Source organism: Mytilus californianus, unplaced genomic scaffold, assembly GCF_021869535.1.
Source record: "Mytilus californianus isolate M0D057914Y unplaced genomic scaffold, xbMytCali1.0.p SCAF_11, whole genome shotgun sequence".
Lineage (NCBI taxonomy): Eukaryota > Metazoa > Mollusca > Bivalvia > Mytilida > Mytilidae > Mytilus > Mytilus californianus.
In genome coordinates this window covers 29,275,920-29,300,895 of record NW_026262593.1, presented here as the reverse complement: position 1 = coordinate 29,300,895, position 24,976 = coordinate 29,275,920, and the positions used below count along the sequence as shown (strand labels likewise).

Sequence of the window (24,976 nt, the reverse complement as noted above, 5' to 3'; positions counted from 1 at the left end):
ACATATCGGTTTGTGCAAAGCCTTTCTTTTTATTAAAAAAATATGGTTTCCGAATAAATCGCTGATTTAAACATGTATATGAAAGTTTTTGTAAACCATGACGAAACTACAGAATCAGAACAAGGCGTTTGTTGAAAGCATAACACGAGCTTCATTCCATCAATTTCAGTTATTCATTATTTCAATGTCAGCTTTTATCTAGCGAGTCAAAAATGGTATACAAATTTCATGAAATTATTCAAAAACAAAACACTCGAATAAATGCACATTGGGTGGACAGACAGCAGTATACAATATTGTACATGCCATGTCTGTGTGTATATTAATTTCCATAAACCACCGAAAATTTTCCAAATAGTAATAGAGCTTACTTTCACCAATCCAAGCAACAGTGTATAGTTTACGGTAAATTGATCCCTGCTTACTGGAGCTATTTCGCAACCTATACAAAAATGCTTTAAGGTTATTGGTATGTCCAATACTTATCGAATTACAAATCAGCCATGCATTAAATCGTTTTCAGTTGCACAGGTTTGTTTGTTGAATGTCAAAAAATACCTAACAGCTACGTGAGCCTATTCCCCACGACTCAACACATCGTATTTCTGCAGTACAGAATAGGATAAACTCTTTGATGTTCCGTGACTCAAATGAAGGGTGAGTGCTTCTTTATGGGTCTGAAGCGAGCTAGTCAGTTCTTCTGTTAGGTTGTGATGTCTACTATACGCAACCACTGATGGTTTTGGAATGTTGAATGTCAGAAAGTACCTAACAGCCACGTACGCCTATTCCAGGCCACCCTCGCAGATTTAAAATGATTTAAAAAGAAAGTTAAAATTTAAGAAAACTCGATCGACTTTCAAGAAAAAAAAGACAAAAAAGAAGCACAGGTATATAAAGCTAAACAGTATCTATATGTTCCGGACCATATGAGTATTTAGACCATATGCGTACATACTCAGATGGTCCAACCATACGCATATGGTCCGGGTAATTAATACGAGGAGCGTTGAACAGTAATTGCGTAAGGCATAACCCCTCAAAGTGTCATAGATTAAAAGTTTCGAAAAATGTTGACTTAGATAATAATTTGGTAATCATTGTAACGTGATTAATGAAATAAAATGATTTTAACACACAAGTTAAAATCACAGTAGTAGCATTTTTGCATGGTTATTATTAATGTGTCTTTACGAAACACGTTAAGCAAGAAGTCAACTGTTTAACACTTGCAATTGGAGCGTTGAACCTTATTTTGCTGCAGTTTATACGTGCTGCCCTTCTATTCTTAGAAACCGCTGTAATTGTAAGATCATATAAATAAGAGTATGAACACCTCAGTTAGGCGAAAATAAGTGAAAATTGAAAGAAACTAAAGAAAATCTAATCTAAACGCTTGGGAAAAGAAAATGTTTATGCCCCAAACCTGTGGTTTCACGTACGGACGAAACTGTCGACAGCATAAAGGTGCTTAAAATAGATAGCAACGGCAAGACAACAAATATACCAAAATTCAGACAATATGTAACAAAGATAAAGGATTTCAGTTAATAACTTGTGCCGAATTTTGTTCAGAGAACAAGCTTTGTCTGTTGAGGAATTCTGAATTTATTCGAAAAATACCTATATGGTCTAAATACTCATATGTTCGTGCCCGTTAATAACCAAACGAGTATATACTCATATGGTCCGACAATACGCGTACGATCCATGTACTCACATTGTTTTGAGCATATATAACTTAGCAAACTGTCAATTGACAAACGAACAAAACATAGTTTTGGGTAAGGGTTTGAAATTTATACCTATGCCAAAGAAATATGATATAGGCAGATTTGTAATGACAGATTTCAATGAATTTGCCAGAAAGTTAGATGTCGTTATCATTTTGGCAATACAGAAAGGCAAAAAATCCATCAGTTCCGACAAAAAAAAAAAACATTTTATGAGCCAACACCTGCTTGCTTTTAACTTGAAAATTATTTAGATCTCACAAAATTTGAATCATCTAATCTAGATTTAAAAAATAACTTCTAGCAACAGCTAGAACTATGAGCTTTGAGAAACATGCATGATATTGTTTTCTCTGAAAGCGATAAAGGAGGTGCAATGGATATATCCAAAAGACACATTACATTAATGAAGGGTTAAGACAGTCAAACTCTATCCATAACACAGAGATAAAAGAACCTAATCAGTTATTGATTAAAAATAATCTACAAACACAACTCAACAGAATGTTTGACAATGATGAGATTGATTGGATAACTCTTGAGTTTCTCAGTGGCTCACAGAAAGAGAAACCCAGATTGGGTAGTCTCTTTCTTATTCCTAAACTTAACAAATTAAGTGACAACGTTATTCAAGGGATAAAAAACCAAGCAATGGCAGTAAATGAATGAATTGCCCCCATGCATACCAATTATTTCTCAATGCAACTCTGTCACCGAAAGGGTTAGTAAATTTCTCTGCAAAATATGTAATTGTTTGAAAATTGAGTTGATATAAAACCATACAAAACAGACCCAAATTCATCTTTTATTTCGTATTTAAATGTTCCGAAATCAATAAAATTCTTCTATATGTACATGTATATGTGAACTTGCATAAGGTCGATTTCTATCCGACGCAGCTCATATGTTGTATCTCATTTATGAATGAAATGTTGACATTCATTTCAGGTGAAATTCACTTAATATACAAAACTTTATATTATTTCATTTTATATCTACTTGTTAATGAATTTTATCTGATGATTTAGGTTAAAGTGTTTTGCTTAAGTGTAACGATTTCATGTTTCAATTTTTTAAGTTTTCAACTATTAAAGCAACTTCCTCGCCACTTAACATAAATTGTAAACATGATTACACTCCATCATCTTTATTCATATTAAATTATTTCAATGTACATACATGTATATCAATAAGATGAATTGTACTGTCAACAGAAATGTATTTTGTGTTGTTATTTAAATTCTGATTGAAGAAATTCATAACAGATTCTTTCCTTATTATTGTTTATCATACTAGGTGGTTCTCATATGATTGGAATTTTGTTAATGTGCATCATATTGCCTATCGTTGTTACATCATACCAGTAGGTTCCTGTGTGTGGTGTTTGTAGATTTTTGTTACGTCATATCATATATGCATATGCGTGGTTGTGTTGTTTTTGTAGTTTTTATGGTACTTTGTGGAAATTTGACTGCTCCTTTTTCTTTACTTACAGCATACAATGTGATAATTGATTTCATGGAAATTCCATGTCGATAATTTGCCCGTACGTATATATTAAGCCACATAATCACGCTCAAGATGATGTAGGCATCATGAAAATCTCTGCAATCCATACTGCAGCAATTCTTGTTTGTGTTACATATCAATGTAAAATAAAATGTTTAGCTTTTACAGTTTTGTTTTTCCAATATTTTAAATGAATTAATATTCTTTAATATATAAGAAAAGTTGGAGATAGCAGTAATTTCGTAGTGACGTTTTGTTTGTCAAATCTATTTTGAAATCCCTGAATGTGAAAATTACGAAGTCAAATAATTGGTCAGATCCCGAACAATACGCCATATTCCTTTCGATTGCTTTGTTTAGTGCAGGTTAAGAGTACGAATAGCATTTGTTTCCTTTTACCTCAAAGGAAAATAGGTGTTTGTAAAATCAACTACTGTTACAACCTGACATCACATTTCAACAGATCTTTTTTTTTATTTTTAAGTAAATTGATTCCTCTTTAAATCTTTGAAATAAATCATGGTTAGTTTTGAACGAAGAAAATTTTTCAAAATGTGCTCATGAGTTTTTGTCTTTATTTACCGAAATGTAGATAGTTCATTTTCACTTTGTTTTAAATTTTTTTAAATAGTTTTAAAAGATAATTCATTTTTATTTTTTTCCCGATGGTGACTTTATTCGCCCAAATATAACGTTTTTGTCTTGGTAGTCATAGCAGCTCTTTACTTAATTTATACTCATATATTGTGACAATCTATTGACATATCATTCCATGCTAACAACAGAAACGCATTTTATCTAGTGTTGCCCTTTCTGTTTGTCGGGTAAGACTTGCTCCATTAAAGCATAGGAATTAGGTCAAGGACGAAACAATATGTTATATTATGGAAAGTCTGAGCACCACTGCTACAACAACTTTATTGACATATTTGTTCGTGCAAAACTTTTTTCTTTTTAGAAATATTATTTTCAAATAAATCGCTGATTTAACAATTTCCTTAATTGAAAGTAGACCAATAATGATTAAAAAAACGCAAAGAATAGACTTTAAATTCCCTTATCTTTCGGTTAATTTCTGGGTTTTTTTTCTGTTTAAATACAACTGTTCAATTGGGCGCATGCAGTTGCATGCATGCATTTTTACCGTTTGTTTGGATCGATAATTTGCTTTGAATACTTCCCCTTTTTATTCAAATATTGTAATTTGATTGTTTGTATTTAGTAAAGACGAGCTCTTAATTGTTACCGTTGTATTGCATCATAAATCATGCATGGCTATATGAATCGTTTTTACTATTAAGAATGTATGTGTCAAAAAAATAACGGTTACCTATGCAAATAAAAAGTGATTTTGAAGATATTTAGAATGAACATAATAAATAAGATTAGATTAATTCAGTTTAGTTACTGTTGATATACAGCACATCTGTCCAGTATCGGCTACATGGACATCATGTCTATAAAATATAGTCACATTTAAGAAGAGTAGGTCAATTTATATGACGCCTAGTCTTTGAAAAACATATATTTCAGCACAGTTAACGGAAGTTATTTCAGCAATAACATGGAATGAAAAGGCGTGTACCATGAAGAATATTCCAGATATCAGGATTATAATTATCCTTATTATGATCATCATTATTATCAATTTCTGATGTTGTTGTTATTAGTTTCAGCATGGTGGGGAGGGAGTAGTAGTAGCAGTTCGTCAAGGACTAGCAGCGGTAGTGGTTCTAGTCGATCAGGTAGGATATTCACTTTCAGAAATGTTATTTGCCATAGTTTATGAACATTGTATTACTGTAAAGTTGAAAAAAATCGTAATGGGATTTATTTCGCTCATTTCGCGATTGAGATAAAATTTGTTGAACTGCTCTTTTCATCCAAGAACATGGGAATAAGCCTTTTTTGCAAAGTTTTAGGTGGCGTATTTCAGAAGAAAAAGAGGGATTATCCAACCCAAAACCATCATCTTCCCTAATTTGATAACGATCTTGAATGGATGGTTCAATGTGAGGTTGCTGTATGATCTGTGTTATTGTCGATTATTAGATTCAAACCATGTCAACCGTTTTTCAGATGTTATCGAAATTACTCTAGTATCAAGTTATTTAAGTATAAGCAATCGAAATAACGAAATAAAGTTCTTTTTCTTTAGTGGATATCTACGAGTGGTTTCAGAGTATATATTTAGATGTCGAGCATTATGATAGTTGAAATATTTACCTATGTTGTCCTGTGAACGTTAAATTATTATTTTCAACGTTTAATTCCAACTATGAAAATAAGCAGATATGGTATAATTGCCACGAGACAACTCTCCACCAGAGACCGAATGACGTAGAAGTTTACAATAGTTCACCGTACGGCGTTCAACGATGAGCGAAACCCATACTACATAGTAAGCTATAAAAGGCCCCGAAATGACAAATGTAAAACAATTCAAACGAGAAAACTAACGGCCTGATTTATGTTAGTTTTGTCATTTCTAACAAGTGTATTTGCCAAAATTCATTATAAGATAGCCTCATGTTTGTAATTGCAGGTTCTAATGATTTTATTGTAAAGCAAGTGAAACGAGAAAACTAATGGCCTGATTTATGTACAAAACAATAAACGAATAACAAATATGATATACAGCAGCAAACCTCAACCACTGAGTTATAAGCTCCTGACTTGAGACAGGCAGATACAGAATGTGGCGAGGTTAAACATGTGTGTTTTTTAGGTACTTCTCCAAATTCTGTATAATTTAATGCATGTCATTGACTTTGAAAAACTTAAAACTAGTTTTCTATTTAAAGTTTTAATTAATTTTTAATCTTTAATTTAAATTAATGTAATAAAAAGATGTAATGTGATTTTTAATATGTTTTTTCTCTATTTTCATTGCAGGATGGGGTTGGGGGTAGTAGAAATTCAAATAGAAGTAAGAATATTGTACATTATTATATTTTATACATTAAAATAAGATGATGTGGTATCATTGCCAATCAGACATCTCTCCACCTGAGACCAAATGACATAGAAGTTTACAACTATAGGTCACCGTATGGCCTTCAACAATAATGAGTAAAACCCATACCGCATATTCAGCTATAAAAAGCCCCGAAACGACAAATGAAAAACAATTCAAATGAGAAAACTAACAGCCTGATTTGTGTCTGTTTTTAACATTTCTAACAAGTGTATTCGTCAAAATTCATGATAAGACAGCCTCACGTTTGCAATTGAAGGTTATAATATTATCAATGTGCATTACTGAACATGTGACCAACGTTGAAAAGCATACAGTTGAATTAAAATTACAATTTTGGTATATTGAGTAAAATTGTTAGTAATTGTAAAAATGAATAAAAAGAACATTAGCTACAAACGTTAACTCTATTGGAAGTAAAGTTGTGTTTTGATTTATAAAGAAACAAATTAATGAACATTGGTTAAGAATATCAATCGATTGAACTTTTTAAAACATTGGTATGATTTTGAATATTGTATCAAAACTATCTTCATCAGCAATATATAGCTCTAGAAAAGATTTTGCTTTTATGATTTTGTTGAATGTGTATTTTAATCAGACTCATTAATATTGAAATGCTAGGAAGTTTAAAGTAACTGATTTTGAAACAGTATAATGTATAATGTAATAGAAAAAATGTGTTGTCACTACATTCAGCTACAAAATCAGACTGTAATTAACAAAAATGTTCCCCTAAAGCAGTCGGCTGTTTAATAATTTAATACAGCATTTTTTTTAAGGAAAATATGCAAGAACTATTTGACAATTTGTGTTGAATTATTTTCAAAATCAAAAGCTTTCCTTAAACTTTTGAAAAGACGTTAGCAATTTTTAATATTCATTTCTTTCTAAACACAATCACCAGTCATTTGTTGACATATATTGAGGTGGGAGGGGCGGGGGGTGGGGGGGGGGGGGTGGGGGGGTATGGATTTTATTTGTATTATTTTGAATATGATGGTATATTTAGTGAACTCCAAAGTATTATTAAGCTAATATCATATACTGTAGATTTACATCAAAGACTTGTAAATCCTTTATATTTCTTAATCGAATAATAAAAATGTCATATATTTCATTCACTTATCATACTTATGACTTGTAACAATGTATATATATGTGTTCCGGCGCATATGAGTATTTGGACCATACGCGTATGGTCCGGGTAATTATTACGACGAGCGTTGAACAGTAATTGCGTAAGCCATAACCATTCAAGGTGTCATAGATAACGTGATTAATGAAATAAAATGATTTTTACACACAAGTTAAAATTATAGTAGAAGCATTTTTGCATGGTCATTATTAATTTGTCTTTACGAAACACGTTAAGCAAGAATTCAACTGTTTTACACATTAGCAATTGGAGCATTGAACCTTTTTTTTGCTGTTTTAATTTGCAAATTAAGATTTCTTAAACATTTCAAATTATTTTAATCAGATTTGTTCATGCACCTCTGTATACGATTTACCTTTACAGTAGTTTATATTCGGGTATGGTCGGACCATATGAGTATACCCATATGGTCATGACCATACGCGTACGGTCCAAATACTCATATGGTCTGGAACATATGCACTGTAGTTTGAACACCCAAACGATCGATAGAAAATAAATGATTTTTATTAAATTTTAATATTTTGTACTTTTGAAGGAGTATCAATATCAAGACCTGCACCTAGGCCTAAACCTGCACCAAAACCTGCGCCTAAACCAAAGCCTTCGGGTGGTAAGTAATTGAATAAACATTTTTAAATATATGGACAAAAATACTCTCCCTTTTTCATGCATAGTTTCTTTTCCTTCATCGGGTTTGGATCTATAATTTTTTCTGATGTAGCTTCGTTATGTTTGTGTCTTATTTTGGATTAACAAGATTCAAAGATCAGATATAGTTAATCAATTATATTGATGTTTTAAGATTGAATGCTGGTTAAAACAAAACGAAGACTGTTGCCATATACACGATCTCCAAAAGGTTAGCCTAGTAAAAACTTGCGTAAAATTATTTTCATCTAGTATACTAGATGGTCAGAACATTTTATCAGGTATTTTTCATTTGTTTCCCCTTGAATGCAAATTGTACATTCTCTTTTAATGTATGATTAATTCACCATTCGTTTTAGTTTCTATCTATATGTGTTGCTTTTCTGAAAATTAGAATATAATATATAAATATAAGCAGATATTGAAAAGGATGTGTCCAGTTGGTTGGTTTTGGTAGTATGTTATCGCTTAATAAGTAGCATGGAGGAGGCGTTTTCCCAATTGATTATTTCACAACTTTGAAAGACAGGCGAAAGATACCAAAGCGACATCATAAGTCGAAAATAAACTGACCATGTCATGATAAAAGAAGAGAAAGACCAAATGCAAAACAACAGCATACAAAACACAACATTAAAAACTAAAGGCTGAGCAACACGAACCTCACCAAAAACTGGTGGTGATCTCAGATAACCAGGAAAAGGTACGGAGTTTTTCGCAGTATCGTAAATTACGTCAACATGACGCAATAATTGTTGATTGGGTCTTGACTACCCATACTGTAGTTTTATTTCTTAACTTCCGTATATTATATCTTTGCCTGTCCGGGACATGTTCCAAGTTCTATATCACATTTAACCCTAGCAACATCTTCATTAACCACAACCGAAGTTTTAATATCAAAATGGCGTGAATATCGAATGCAACTTATAGCTTCGCACCGTGATTCAAAGCAATCAAAAACTTCATAAAGATACACGAATAAATCTTACCTTTGACCTTCCGTGTTTTTTGTATAAATCCAAATAGATAAAGATCATTTAATATGAAACATTATTAATTTATTGTTGAATTTCTCATTTAACACCGCCTAGCAAAATTGAAAATAGTAAGATTTAAAGATGGCAAACAATCTTGAATAAAACAATATTAATATTATTCATATTCTGCAGGATGGTGGAGGTCGAGGACATCAGTTAGCAGTAAGTACATATAATTATTTATATAATAGAGTGTTCAAAGTGGCTTCTGCGCTGTTATCGCAATTAAAGTGTAAATGAACCATAAGACAAACTCTCTTTACTTAGTCATCTGGAAACCATGCTGTGTAGTTTTACTAACTAGAACTAATCATACATTCAGAGTTCAGATTGATTGCATACGTGTTTAAGATACTTTATTATCAAATATATATGCTATATATGAATGTAATTCTAAAGTAGATAAACAGAAGGTGTCATGTTCAGTAACCTTTTAGCATTCTCTTAAATATTTTCCTACACAAAGTTCAGTATGTATCTACTACAAACTATTAAATTGTGTAGGGCAGGAATCACTCAGGAATTTCTATGCATCGACCTGATTGTAAACATTTCTCAACTTAGCAAAATAGACTAAAGTATTATCGAATAATGCCTTTCTTATATTATAAATCGTAAGTTGATAAAACATTTAATCATATCACGCGACATTTTTATCCAATTACTTGTATTAATGGTTTTCGAAAAAAAAATTGTAATCAAAGTGCTGGCGTACCACCAAAAGTGATTGGCTGACTAAATGTTTGCATAAAAGTTCATCTGAACATGACCTTTCATTGGTCGGTTTCAGACCTTACACGAGCAACAAACAAATCTAACGGAGCAAAGTGATTTAAATCATATTAGTGTTCTTCAATAAAACATTGATATATTCGTTTAAATTACTTCCATTTCGCTATTTATACAGCCAGAAAGTAGCAGACATTTCGATGAAATGGCAGATAACACCAAATCTTGTAACAATTTGATGCAGAATTTTTTTTATAGAGAGTCCACACTCGACTTAACTGCCACCTCATTGGGAAACAATTATTTTGGATGAACCTTATTGTCTATTGTTTAATTTAGCAAAAATATTCTTGTAAACACGGGCGCAAGCTCTGCAGTGCGACAAAATTAAATCTGCATTTTGCATATGACCTTCATGGCATTCCTGTAAAAACAGTTACTTACAAATTATACAAAGGTCAAGCTTATTTCGTTACTTTCTGAAGAATAGAAAACAACATAAATAATGATGCATTTTTAATTTTGAGGTAAACATATGGCCGTATGCTAAGAAAAATATGATCTCCTTCGTTAAAAACTAATGTGTACAATATACTCATCAAGAATTATCATTCAATGAGTGAAATAGCATAGTACATAGTGATATTAAATACTGCGATTCATCATTTTACGAGTAAGACGACGGATGCCATTAGTGGAGCAGGAACTACCTTAGTATGTACCATGGAGTTATTTGTACCGATTGTAGCATTTATTTTTATTTTTTTGGTATAAAACACATACTTTATGGGAATATTTATTTCTCACCTTCCAAAACTTTGGTACAAATAGAGTGTTCCTGATTTGAACTCCAAATGTATGTAAAGCAATTGAAGTTACTCAAGTTGTTTCATGGTCTTTCGAACACATTTCACTATACCTCCGCAAAAATTTTGCTATGATTTTCTCCGCTGTTCTATAGACATGGCATTATCATTTGATAATTAGAATTACAATTATATAGTACATAAGTGTTAATACGAATGCTAACAACAAAATTCATTACTTTACAACAACAAAAGAAACACACAACCTCCATTATGGAGAAAAAAAATTTAAAAGTGTTTGAAATGATTTTAATTTTGACACAACGTTTCAGAAAACATAAAAGATCTGTGAAATGAGAATTTTCATAACATTGCATAATTTTAATGTTTAAATTTAAAAAAAAAAACATTTCTAACAAACAAACAAAAACCAAAAAAGTTGACAGATTTGTGAAAACTAAAGTTACCAGTATCTTTCTACCTGAAAATAACGAAAAGGACTTTGATTTTAAGTTTCTTAATGGAATTCTTGTTAAATGAAAAATTTGAAATTGACTTATCTCAGACTTTGATTCTTAACTTTTGCAGTTGATATCTCCATTGTCGCCAGTAAAATTTCTGTGTCTTCTCTGCATTAATTTCAGGGTTATTTTTTAAATATACTTTAGATTTCTTTTATAGCAAAAACAATAAATAACTTAATATGATAAGTTATTGCGTTATTTGTGTTGTTAAGTACATATTTAATATTTTCTTATCGTTAGTTTACATCTGAAATTGAAATAAAGTTGTTTGTAGTTATACGTTATATCCTTTTGTAAGATATACTTGACAGTCACTGAGACAACACTACATAATCACATTTAAGGACTAAACTTGTCTTTTTGTAAAACTTAATAATGTTATTTCAATTAAATACGAACAATATCAAAACATTATACTAAAATGACTGTAAAAAACTCCGGGAGTCCTTGGCTATGCAATATTTATAGGTATTTTATATTGATTATGTCACCAACTCAAGCTGCGTAGTGTATGATAAGGTTGTGAAATAAAAATCAAATGTGTGATGATTTTGCTATTCTAATCTTTAGAATCTTAAATGTTTAATATTTTTCAAAGATGCAATTAAAACCACAATCATAAATGTATATGCTATTCAACAGATCTTTAACGCTATCTCCATGAAATAGCGTAATACATTTAAGGGTATATTTTTTGTCAAATATGTATAAAAGGCATAATTTTTGATTATTGAAAATATATAAAAAGGGTGGAGTACTGAATGTCACAACTGCTCACCCTTACCACAAATGGATTGAAACCCCCTTACAAAAAAAACGGTTGATCTTTAGAAAATTTAAATTTCATTTTCAGGGATTCCCGTGTCAAAGCCAAAACCAAAACCAAAACCAAAGCTTTTACCTAAACCGAAGCCATCAGGAGGTGAGTAGTTTTGTCAATGTACAGATCATTTACATAATTACATTGGTACTTTTCATAATATAAATCCTCCCACTATATATTCATAATTCAAATCTTATATCTAAACATTGAATAATAGTGTACATCATTGAATTAACAGATCTGCCTTTTTCAATGTGATGTTTTATCATCTGCTTGATTACTACCTTCTGCAGTTAAGTTATATTTACCAATGAATTCCCATATCATTTACAGCACTGTTTGTTGTGCTGTGCATGAGATGGATATATGTTCAAAAAATTTGTACGTTTTCGCAAATGGTCACGTGAGCTATTTTCATGATTTGGCATCAGTCGTCCGTCACTTTTACAAACGAATTCTCCTCTGAAACTGCTTGGTCAATCGAAAATAAACTTAGACACAATCATTATTAAGGGTAGATATTTTTTTTTTTAAATAAGTCCGATGATTCCGGTCTACAAACCAACATTGCCGATATGGCTTAAAATAGAAAATTGGGGTAAAATGCAAGGTATTTCTTTTATCTTGAAAATCACTATAGATAGAGAAAAATCGGATAAAGATAGAAATGTTCAAAATGTAGATCTACATACTGTATTTAATCAAAAACTGTCAGACAACTCATTATAGAAGTTATCGCCCTTAATGGCGATTTTCACTAATTTTGTGTATGTTTGCTTATTATCTTGAAAACTATAATAGATATAAAGAAACCTTATATTGAAAAAGTTACCAGCCAGACTGTTCAACAGACCAGTCAACATTGCTGAAATCGTGGGTCGACTTCTTTTAGGAATAATTGCCCTAAATAACGATTTTTACTAATTGTTTGCATTTTTGCTTACTATCTATTCCATTACCTATAAAAGATACGGACAGACATTAAGTAGAAAATATGTAAAGCAGGACAAGATTCTTAAATTTGTCAAATAGTCAATTTGTCGGGCGACTCCTTATAGGATCCCGGACCTGTTTGCTCCTAAATTACAATTTTTATAAATGTTTGCTTTTTTTTACCACAAATAGCATTAAAAAAATTACAATGCAAATATGACCAACAAAACAAGATCTACAAATTAGTTGACATCGCCAAAATTGTCAGTCGATTTGATATAGGAAGTATTGCCCTTAAACGACATTTTGTTATTTAATTTTTGCATATTATGGATATTGTGCAAAAACTTTCAATCGATAAAGATAGCAAAAATGATGAGCAAGACAATACAGTGTATATACAATTGTTATGACGAGTCCTGTTTGGCTTTGTAATGTGTTATTGCTAATTAAGTAACAGTGAGAAGGCGTTTTACCAAACATAATTATTTAATTAAACACATCATAAACAAAACGTATTGGAGTCCTTAACTTGAACCTTCCGTATTTTCATAAACATTCAAATACATTAATAGTAAATATTATGAAACATTCATCAATTTATCGTTAATTTTCTTAAACGTACACTGCCATGCAAAATTGTAGATGGAACGAATTAAAGAGAAAAAGTATCAAACATACAACATTACTAATATTATGTATATTCTGCAGGATGGTGGGGGTCAAGGAAATAAGTTAGCAGTGAGTACATATAACAATTCAAATAATTGAATATCCAAAGTGATTTCCGTGAGTTTGTCGCTATCAAATTGTAAATGAGCCATAATAATAAGTTGTTTGACACTTTAAGAAAAACTACTTTCAGTAAAACACATGGCATACAGAATAGAAGTAAGTAGATTTAAGAAATCTCAACATTATCTCTTTAAAATATTGTACGGATGCAAGCATGCCGTGTTTGAGCAATATTAATGAAATCTCCAAGATGAAAATAACGTTTAGTATAGTCAAATTGTTTTTTATTTACAAAAACAGCTTCCGCACTTCATAAAAAATGTGCTTCGTTCAAAGCTTTTATACACCAATAAAATTATAAAAAGAAGCATTCAATTATCAAATAAAAACTATTCATTGGCAAGCAAACACATCTTTACTTTTATTTTCTAGTGTAAAACAATAAATGCATACGCAAGAAAGCTCTTTAAAGCCGTACCAAAACATCCAAAACCATGTATGTGTCTGAGTAAAATGAACCGCAACAGATCTCAGTAATACTTAACATCTTTCAATTACATATTCATAACCAAAATTTATATCTGAATCTCGAACTCCAAAGTTTATGATTTGAATTTACAGATCTGTCTTTTTGAATGTGAAGTTTTAACATATCTTGGATTACTTCCTTCTGTAGTCAAGTTACATATGCCACTGGATTTTCAAATTATTAACAGCACTCGGTTTGTTGTTGTGTGTCTGAGATGGAGATCTTTTTTATTTTTTAGGGTTAAATCGTTTTTCATGAAATATTTACACTTTACTGCTTTCTTCACTGTTTGCAATTTCCTCTACTGCCCAATAAATTCGTCAAGGGTTTTATTTTATATACGGTAATACCTCCACTTATTTCCTAGTGCAACTCATCAGTTTCTCGAGACCAATCATGATAAAATATAAATACTCAAGAGGGGAGGAGGGCGGGTGAGACAGATAAGTTTACCCACAAAAATATCCTAGTTCATTTCGATATTTCCACTTTACGTGCCTCCTTAACTGTTTGCACAATAATTTGCATCACTACTCAAAGGAGGTTGGAAAAGAATTGAATAAGGAATTAAAATAAGAATATTTACCTCTTTTTTGTCGTCCTCTCTTGGAAAATCCGAAATGTTTCACTTGACAAAAATGGATTATGATAAAATACAAAATGACAAATAGTTTAATTGATTTTCTCATACCTTTTCTTATATTTATGTAAATTTTTAATGAACGACAAGGGCAACGTTTTAAATCCTCGGAATCAGTTGCATATGAATCAATTGACGGAATGACTAACGGCTCCCAAGGCCTATTCAATATCTGTGTTTTTGCAATAATTGGTAATAGATGAATTTCATTTTTCTCTATTCTAAAATGTTTCATCATCTAAAGACAACTATGAATTTCACTGACTTTACCTGCTGATGCAGTAGCTAATAGTGCAAATAACATAGAGCTCATGGGTAGTTTATAATTGAAAGAAGCCATCCGACCTAGAAGCTTAATAATCACTACTACTTGGGTCTGTTACTGATTTTGTAATGTATGTATTATATCTAAAATACTTTGACATCTGATCTCTGTTGGTGTTACTTTATTTTACCAATTTCTTCATTTTTACACCAGGTTCCTCTATTAAAAACCCGAACTACATACCATATAAAGAAAGAACTTTTAAGGATCCAGGAGGCAAGTAGGCTATAGATGAACAGAATTTTAATATTTTAAATGATCTCGTTGCGTTGATACACGTTCTGTGAATATTGTCAGACAATGATGGGACTTAATCTAAGTTACCGCTGAGTATTAAGGTTTAAAAAATTAGTTTATTTTTTATTTGTCTAGTAAATATGAAATACCAATTACAGTGTAAACATACTTCGATAAACTTGCAACAGTTTTATGTATGTAGAGCAATTCTATATATTCTATGTGCATAACTAAATTTGTGGAATATTTTATTTTGGCATTGCTATATATGAATAAAATGGCATGTGGAGTATATGTTAACAGTACATCAACCCAAAGAAAAAACACCATAAAAGATATCTAGAAGGCAACATACAACAGGTGTCTAAACAATATGTCAAGCTCTAACTATCATACATGCATTTTATCGTTATATTTCCATTATCTTTTTTTTTCTTATTTCTAATATTCCTCCAATTACTGATATTTTCATAAACCTTTTTAAAAGACGTATTATTGATAAAATGGTAAAGCTCGAATGCAATTGAAAAAATGTATCATATTTTAGCTCTATGTCTATTCAAAACGTTATATTGGATTATCATATTTTGAATTTAGAAATAGTCTTTAATCTGCTGATTGTTTATCTCATTATATATTCACCTACAATTTCTTTGTTTGTTTACAGATACGAAGGGCGTTATTAAAGCATTTGAAAATTTAGGTTTAAAGAAGTACAATGCAAAGACAAAGAATATGAAAAAAGATCCGACGATAGGTACACATTGATATATTCTTTTTCTTACATAAACTTTACGGCATATTGAGGAAAATAAGCAAGACAAGTATTTCCTATAAAACAAATATCCATTATAATGGATGCATGGTTGAATGTGTAAAGCTTCAAGTACCAATTACTACATGCATAATCAAGACGAAAACAATTTAATGTGAAATGAATATGAACCCTGCTTTTTTTTTTAATAGACCAATGCCGCGATAAGCATCTATTTTATATTTCATTTTATGGCCAGAAACCCACGATATCCCGAAAATGACGGTACCATTATGAAAATAAGGAGACGTTGTATGATTGCCTTTGAGTACAGATCTGAGAGTACTCGCAGTTACTGACAGCTAGTTCAATTCCAATAACAACTAATTAAAAAAAATCATGGATCTAAGACTAAAATATCAATCAGTACACATCCAACATCCAATGGATTTAGTTTACAAACGTCATTATCAATCAGAGAAAAACATGACCTTTGTAATGCAAAAATATAAAATATAGGTAGCGACAGATACAAATATCGACCAATACAAAGTGGGGACCTTCAAATGTTCAGAGGAGGCCTTAAGCTGACCTGTGGTAGTGACATCATTATTTACTATATGACTCTACGTGGAGCATACGGCCTTGAATGTAGTTGAATGTATAATTTCATTCTTAGGGACGGCGGTTATACATTCAGTTATAAACTGAAGACTTTACAATATGCAATTTAAAGTGAACTTGTTATCTGAAATAAGTTGAAAAATGATTTGATAAAGAGAGAACATATATATGTCATTCATGACAAAAATCTCAAAGTAGGATTCCGTCGTGATAGCGTTCCTTAGTATCATATGTATAGAATGCGATCATAAGCAACTGACTAACTTGTCGTTTTTATTGTGCTGTTTAGAACCTTCAGAGTATCGTATTAACTGAGAAACATACTCTCTTTACGTGTGCCCTACACTGTCGCTACAAATGAATTGAAAATTCATTACAGGAAATTAAAAGTATGCTTTTTCTCATTTTAAGATGAGCCAGTGTCAGTGGTCAAGTATTTGGACACTTTTGGTATCTTTTATTTCAAACACGATAATCATAACGTCATTTGATTCTGAAATAGAAATACCGGATTTAATCTAGATACGAATCACAAGTGACTTATTGTTAATCATCGACACTAAACCCAAAACATATATTCTTGTATTTTATTGTAAGTCAGTTTCTAAGTAAATTTATTTTTTGGGGGGAGGGGAGGATTCTTTTGTTGAATTTTTAATAATGAATAGGTTAGATATTTACTTGTTTGGGAGAAGTAATGTAGAAACGAGCAAGTTCTAAAAAGGGGGGTTTTACAGAAATCCCTTCTCGTTTAAATCACAGTATTATTAATTAGAAGCCATGTAAAACATTTTTACTGCGGAAAATAGTAAATTGCACTTTATCCGTTCGTATGTGAACGTATTTCAAATTAAATGATATGCATACTTCTCAAATTATAATGCTGGATAGAGCAAACTAAAAGATTGGTTACATGGACTTTTATAATAATAAATTATATGAATGATTAATAGTTATGATTGGAATGACATTTTGTCAAGACTGTTTATCATATAACAAGAATTTGAGAATTTGCATGTATAATTTGTTTTTATACTTAGACTCAGATTACCGATTTTATTTCAAGCAAGAGAGGTGAATTGCCAGTTTACAAACATTTTAATTAACATTAAACATAGAAAGATGATATGTAGATGGACTGAATTAATTTTGGATATTTGTTTTAGGCTATGGATTTAGTTTGAAACGACCTGATGGTCGTAAAACATTTAAGACCGTTTTGCCTGGTGTTAATTTTGATAGAGTAAAAGCTGGTAAAGAATCTATCAAAAAATCAGATGCAAAGAAATTGTTCAATGTGAGTTTTATAACCTTTTTATGAAGGTATTAACATAAAGAATTAGTATGTTGAAATATGTCTTGCTCGTATTGAATGTTATTAATTGTATTTCATTTCTTTATTGTTGTCTCATCTGCGACCAAAGTAGCGAAGGCATAACATATATAGCGATTTATGGTTCCGATGTCGTCAATATTTTGGTTCAATCTGTAGTTATACGCTTTTGAAACCAATAACATTGTAAAACTTTCTTTCAATTTTTCAATGGTTACTCTGTGATACTCTGAATTAAAATTATCGATTGGAGTAGTTTTGAAAATTGCACTGGGGTGATACTTTAAGGGTACATTTGCCCTGCCCAAATGTATGTAACCCAGCCTGGTAGCCAGTATGTCTGTTCTGGCATGCAAATATGGATATTGAGTAATTAGAATTTACTGTTGCAAGATTTTTGAAATAATTTTCAATTAAGGAATATACCTCCCTCATGCAAAGCTTTGATTTCCTTGCCCGGCTTTGGCTATACTCTTTGTCCTTTTTTGTATTATAATCTCTATGATTTCAATAAGTTTTGGATTTTCATATAGTTTTGCGTGAAGCATCACTGAAGAGACATCTATTGTCAAAATGAGCATCTAGTCCAGAAAAAAATGTTACCGCTACAGTTATTACCCATTAACAATTTTCTTTAAAAGTTAGAAACACTAAAGTTGACAAATGATATACATTACAACACAGAAAAACGATGAACTTTGACGAGACATAGGGTTTCAAAGAATCTTGATGATGTTGAACGATGGGGCAAGTCGGGTTTCAAGAAGAAATCGAAAACATGCATCAAATGAACAAGATTAACTGATCAAAATTAAAAAGAGTGATATAAGATCTAAAAAAAATATATTCACATGTCTGGTCTTAATCGTGTACCTCTTCAGTAGATCTCTTCAGTTATATCTTACTGTTTGTGATTTAGGGAATTTGGTGTCTGTGAGGCAAGATCATTGAGTGTTTTTGGTTTAACTTCTTGACAACTGTTTAAGATTCGGCGTGATTAAGAGCTTCACATATTGTAAAGATACTTGTTTATTGTTGAAGACCGAATGTTAAATTCGAGATGTCTGGTGTATTGTTTAATTTGATGCTGTGGCATTAACGCATTCTCAACATCAATTTTATATTTCTAAAGGATATCAAACATATATTGTGTTTGTATATTGGAGTATGAAAAATAGAAACTGAAGAAAGATTCAATTGATTATACATTACCTTTCAGCACGACGTCGACAAAATTTATCAACCACGGGCTAGAAACAGACTTGGCGCTAAGGTTTTCGATAAATTACCACCCAATGTAAAGACAGCTGTAGTTAATGCCCAATATAGAGGTGACCTTGGACCAAAGACTGTTGGCTACATGAAAAAAGGCCAATGGAATAAAGTTAGCACCGAATACCTTGATCATAAAGGTTACAAAAATGCCCCAAAGAAAAACATGAATGGAATAGTGGAAAGAATGAATTGGAATGCTAAACAATTCGACTCAATGGCTAAAAAGGGTTAATGAATTAATGTTAATTGACGAAACATTTCCGTCAATCAACATATGTGACAATAAAAAGTGCAGAAAAAAATTAATTGGGTTTGTTCTATATTTCACACATGTACTCTCTTTTCAAAAGTAATAGAATCGAGATGACCATAAGAGAAATAAAAAGAATAGCCAATTCAATCTGAGGTGAAATGCTTTTGACTTGTGTTTTTTTTATTTCACCAGTGCTAAATAAGCATTACAGAGAGTACCATATCGGAATAATATCTTAAAATGTTAATACAATATATAAACCGCTGAAACAGAGACATGTTTCACCTGTGTATAAATTCGTTAGTATAATGCAACTGTTGAAATTCATGCATGATATTGTTTTCTCTAAAAGCGATAAAGGAGTTGCAATTGTTATAACCAAAATGACACATTACATAAATGTAGGGTTAAGACAGTTAAACTCTATCCATTACACAGAGATAAAAGAACCTAATCTAATATTGATCAAAAATAATCTACAAACACAAGTCAGCAATGTCTTTGTCCTAAACTTCACAAATCATAATGTTATTCAGAGGATAAAAAACCAAACGATGACAGTAAATGAATTGCCCCTATGCAGACCAATTATTTCTCAATGCACTTTTGTCACCGAAAGGGTTAGCAAATATTGATTTCTTTTTTATGCCTATAGTTACCGGACAAAATAGTTACATAAGTGATAAAGGGGATTTCATAAATAAAATAGAAAATTTAAAGCCTGATCGGAATTGCCTTTTGGTCTGTATACCAACATGGAGTTCAATGAACTCATTCAATCTGTTGGACGTATTTATAACAGTTCAGTTAAAGGTATTTATCCGATAAAAATACATAGCAGTGAAACAATTAAATCCTTAGTAGCCACAGTGTTGAAGAACAATTATTTTGAATTTAATAACTGATACTTTTTATTGAAAATATGCGTCAGTATGGGAAGTAAATGCAGCCCAGAAATATGTGATGTTAGAGCATTTGAAGTTATCAATGAAATCATTGAAAATTTTAAGTATAAAGATAAGATTTTGTTTTTCGGAAGGTATAGAGATGATGCGTTTATAATAGCTCATTCATCAAGAGAAGAAGTTGAGGAGTTCTTTAAAATAGCAAATGGCCATCACCATTTATCTACGTATACCTACTTATGACATTTCAAACAAAGAAATTATTACAGTCCTACATAAAGGGGAAAGGTTCAGGAACACCGGTATTCGTGATATAAAGAGCTACACCAAACCTACTAATACATATCAGTATGTAGATAGGACGTCTATGCATAACCCCACAGTCTTCTCTGGATTTATAAAAGGGGGAGATATTCGCCATCATCGACATAGCAGTAACACACAGAATTTAAAAGATACAATTTGAAAATTCAAAGTTCATCTTAAGCAAAAAGGATATAAATTGCATGGCATATATCGTAACTGTGAATCTTCTCTCAATGTCGAATGATCGGAGTTACTCCGGTTTAAACAAGAATCTGACAAGCAGATACCACTAGTATGGTTGCGTAAAGTAGACATCGCAACTTAAAAGAGCACGTTAGTAAAAACCTTAAAAAACTATGACGGACTGGGTCAGGACCCCTGAAGAAGCACCCACTCTTCATTTGAGCCACAGTACATCTTAGAGTTTGTCCTATTCTGTACTGCAGAAACACGTTGTGTTGGGTCCTGGGGAATAGGCGTACATGGCTTCAGGTACTTTTTGACATTCAACAAACCGAAAAATTTCCAAATAGTTATGGAGCTTACTTTCACCAATCCCAGCAACAGTGTAAAGTTTAAGGTCAATTGATCCCTTTGAGCTAATTGTCTAGTACTTGTGGGATGACAAATCAGCTATGACTAAAATGTTTTCCAGTTGCACATGTATTTTTGTACTCTGAGTTAAACGTGTGTTCTAATTATGAATGTATTTGAAAAAGGATATGATGAACCTGAAAGTCGTTTAGAAATTTGTTTGTCTCAGATAACATTTTGAATCCACAAGCCTGAACTCAATATTTCGAATCGTGTTAAGATAATTATATATTCTATTCACAATAGTATTGGCCTGCAGGGATGATTTTTATATTCCCGAATAAAACTGTACAAACCTGGACTGGTGGACAGGTGGTAAAGTTCATTTGAAGACTGTTGTCCCGATAGACAAATGCTCATAAAAAATTAATGGTTGGTTTATTTATAAATATATACAGAATAAATAGTACGTAGAGAATATTACTATCCAACACTAAAGTAACATAAAACATTCCCTTATAATATTTGACACTCACCTCCAGAAAACCAATTTAATTAACCAGTCACTCTACTTGACGGCGTTCTTGACCAAAGTGAAAGTAAACTGCAGTCACTATTATCACTAATCTAAATCGCTCTTACAATTGGCATTTATTTCCGGATGGTATTGCACTGGACGAAACATAAGTATCATGTTCGCATTGGATTGTAATTCACCTGGACGGAGGGGCATTTCATTCACATGCAAATTATCGTTAATTGCTTTAAGTTTAACTTAATTCTTATTTACTGTGTGGGAGTAACATTAATTATACAATATATGACTGACAGACAGTTAAGTATACTTTATACGGGTGCCACATGTGGAGTAGGATCTGCTGACCCTTCCAGAGCACCTGAGATCACCCCCAGTTTTTGGTGGGGTTCGTGTTGCTTAGTCTTTGGTTTTCTATGTTGTGTCATCTGTACTATTATTTGTCTGTTTGTCTTTTTATTTTTGGCCATGGCGTTGTCAGTTTGTTTTCGATCTATGAGTTTGACTGTCCCTCTGGTATCTTTCGTCCCTCTTTCATGCCGTCCATCCATAATGGATGACCGTAAATCTATCATTTACGTCGTAAATCTATAAATGTCAATTGGTGCGGTTCCCGCGTTCCATATGGATAGTTTGTAATGTAATTTAATATACTATGAAAACTTTTATTTTGTACATTTCCTTTGTGTTTAAGGGCTAATAAACATGTACATATAAAGAATTTTATTATAAGAAATAGAAATCCTAAAGTTTTATATAAAACATTTTTTTTTTCTTTTAGTAGAAATCTAGAATATTTCATTGTTGTAATAGCTGCATTGTATGGAATGATTTTGGAAAAAAATATGTTTTTCTTCTTATAGTCATAAGGATAATAATTCGTCATTTTCATTGGCTACAAGATTTTTATTGTAATTCTATTTTTATTATAAGACATGTAAAGTTTGTGAATATTTTAATATATATTCATCTGTTGAAACTCTTTGCTTTTTAAGATTTTCAATCAGAGAAAGTGCATAACCTGACGCATTGTGATGTTATCAGTTTCAAAAAAGAAGACGTAAATTGCAAACAGTTTATTGAGTGCGGATTCTCATTTATGAATGAAATGTTGACATTCATTACAGGGTAAAATTCACTTGCCATACAAAACTTATTTTTATTTAACATTAATAATTTTATCGGATGATTTATGTTTAATAAAGTGTAATAATTTCTCGATTTTGTTTTAATCTTCTGTTTTCAATTATTAGAGGAACTCCCTCATCACTTGAAATAAATTACACAAATGATTACATTCCATGCTCTTCAATTATATTATATCATTTTGAATGTACATGTATGTATATCTATAAGATTAATTGTCAACAGAGGTGTATTTTATGTTTTTTATTTATTTGTGATTGAAGAAATTCATAACAGGTTCTTTTTCCTTATTATTGTGTAATCATACTAGGTGATTCTCATATGATGTGCATCACGTTTCCTTTCGTTATTACATCATACAAGTTTGTTCCTGTTTGTGGTGTTTGTGGATTTTTGTAACGTCATACCATGTGTGTGGTCCCGTTGTTTTCGTAGTATTTGTTACTTTATGGAAATTTGGCTTCTCCTTTTACTTTACTCACAGCCTACGATGTGGTAATTGATTTCATGGAAATTCCATGTCGATAAATTGCTTGTACATATAAATTAGGCCACATTATCACATTCAAGAAGATTCTGGCATCATGAAAATCTCTGTAATCCTAACTGCAGTAATTCTTGTTTGTGTTGCAAGTCAAGGTAAACAAAAATTTCAGCTTTTACAGTTTTGTTTTCAAAAGTTTTAAATGAATAATAATAATACTTAAATTTAGATGAAAAATTAGCGATGGGAGAAATTTCGTAGAAAAGTTTTGTTTGTTACACATATTTTGCTATCCCATTTTTTACCATAAATCTGTAAATTACGAAGTAAATCATTATCAGATCCCGCAAAATACTATATATTCTTTCCAACTGCTTTGTTAAGTCAAGGTTAGAGTATGAATAGGAATAGTTTCCCTTTACCTGCAAAACAAAGCCAGTGTTTGTAAAATTAACCACTGTTACAACCTGACATCACATTTCAAACATATTGATAGTGAATTGACTCTTCATTAAATCATTTGAAACAAAGCATGGTTAGTTTTCAACGAAGAATATTTGTCAAAATCTGTTAATGAGTTTTTGCCTTTATTTGCCGAAATGTAGATAGTTTACTTTCACTTTTGTTTTCAAGTTTTTATAGTTTTACAAGAAATTTTTTGTTTGTTTTTGTTTTTCTTTTACGATCGGTTATTTTCATTTTTCCCGATGGTGACTTTTTTCTCTCAAATGTAACGTTTATGTCTTGGTAGTCACAGCAGCTCTTTACTTAATTTGTGCCCATATATTGTGACAATATATTGACATAATATTCCATGCTAACAACGAAAGCGGATTTTATCTATTTGTTTGTCGGGTTGGACTTGCTCTGAAAGAGCGTAGGAATTAAGTTAAGGACGATACAATATGTTGTTTAATGGAAAGTCTGAGCTGCACTGGAACAAAACCTTTATTTATTGACATATTTGTTTTTTTCTTTTTTAAATATTGTTTTCAAATAAATTGCTGATTTAACATTTTCCTTACATGAAAGTAGACCAATAATGATTGAAAAAAACCCCGCAAAGAATATACTTTAAATTCCCTTATCTTACGGTTTAACTCTTGTTTTTTTTCTGTTTAAAAACAACTGTTCAATTGGGCGCATTGCAGTTGCATGCATGCATATTTTACTGTTTGTTAGGATTGATAATTTGCTTTTAAATTTTTGCCTTTTTACTTAAAATGGTACAATTTGATTGTTTGTATGTAGTAGAGTTTATTCAAGTCACGAGCTTTTAATTGTAAATTTAATCATTAATCATGCATGGTTGTATCAATCGTTTCTACGATAAAGAAAGTATGTATCCCAAAAACTAAATTTTACCTATGCAATTAAATATGTGATATTGGACATATTTAGATTAAACATGATTAGATTAATAAAGTGTAGTTGCTGTCTGCCTGGTATCGGCTACATGGACATCATGTCTATAAAA

At 31.3% G+C, this 24,976-nt stretch overlaps 1 protein-coding gene and 1 long non-coding RNA gene across 2 annotated transcripts in view; both read left to right on the top strand.

Moving 5' to 3' along the window:
• The first annotated feature begins 72 nt into the window (after positions 1–72).
• LOC127720856 (serine/arginine repetitive matrix protein 1-like) overlaps positions 73–24,976 on the top strand; it is a 43,156-nt gene continuing 18,252 nt past the window's right edge. The window contains exons 1-4 of the mRNA XM_052227603.1: positions 73–126; positions 4,913–4,987; positions 6,138–6,171; positions 7,917–7,991. Coding sequence (XP_052083563.1) covers positions 73–126; positions 4,913–4,987; positions 6,138–6,171; positions 7,917–7,991 — 238 coding nt within the window. The remainder of the gene's footprint in view (positions 127–4,912; positions 4,988–6,137; positions 6,172–7,916; positions 7,992–24,976) is intronic.
• LOC127719862 (uncharacterized) lies at positions 16,016–19,658 on the top strand. Its single transcript, XR_007990510.1, has 3 exons — positions 16,016–16,107; positions 17,895–18,025; positions 19,281–19,658. It is a non-coding gene; the product is annotated as an uncharacterized LOC127719862 (long non-coding RNA).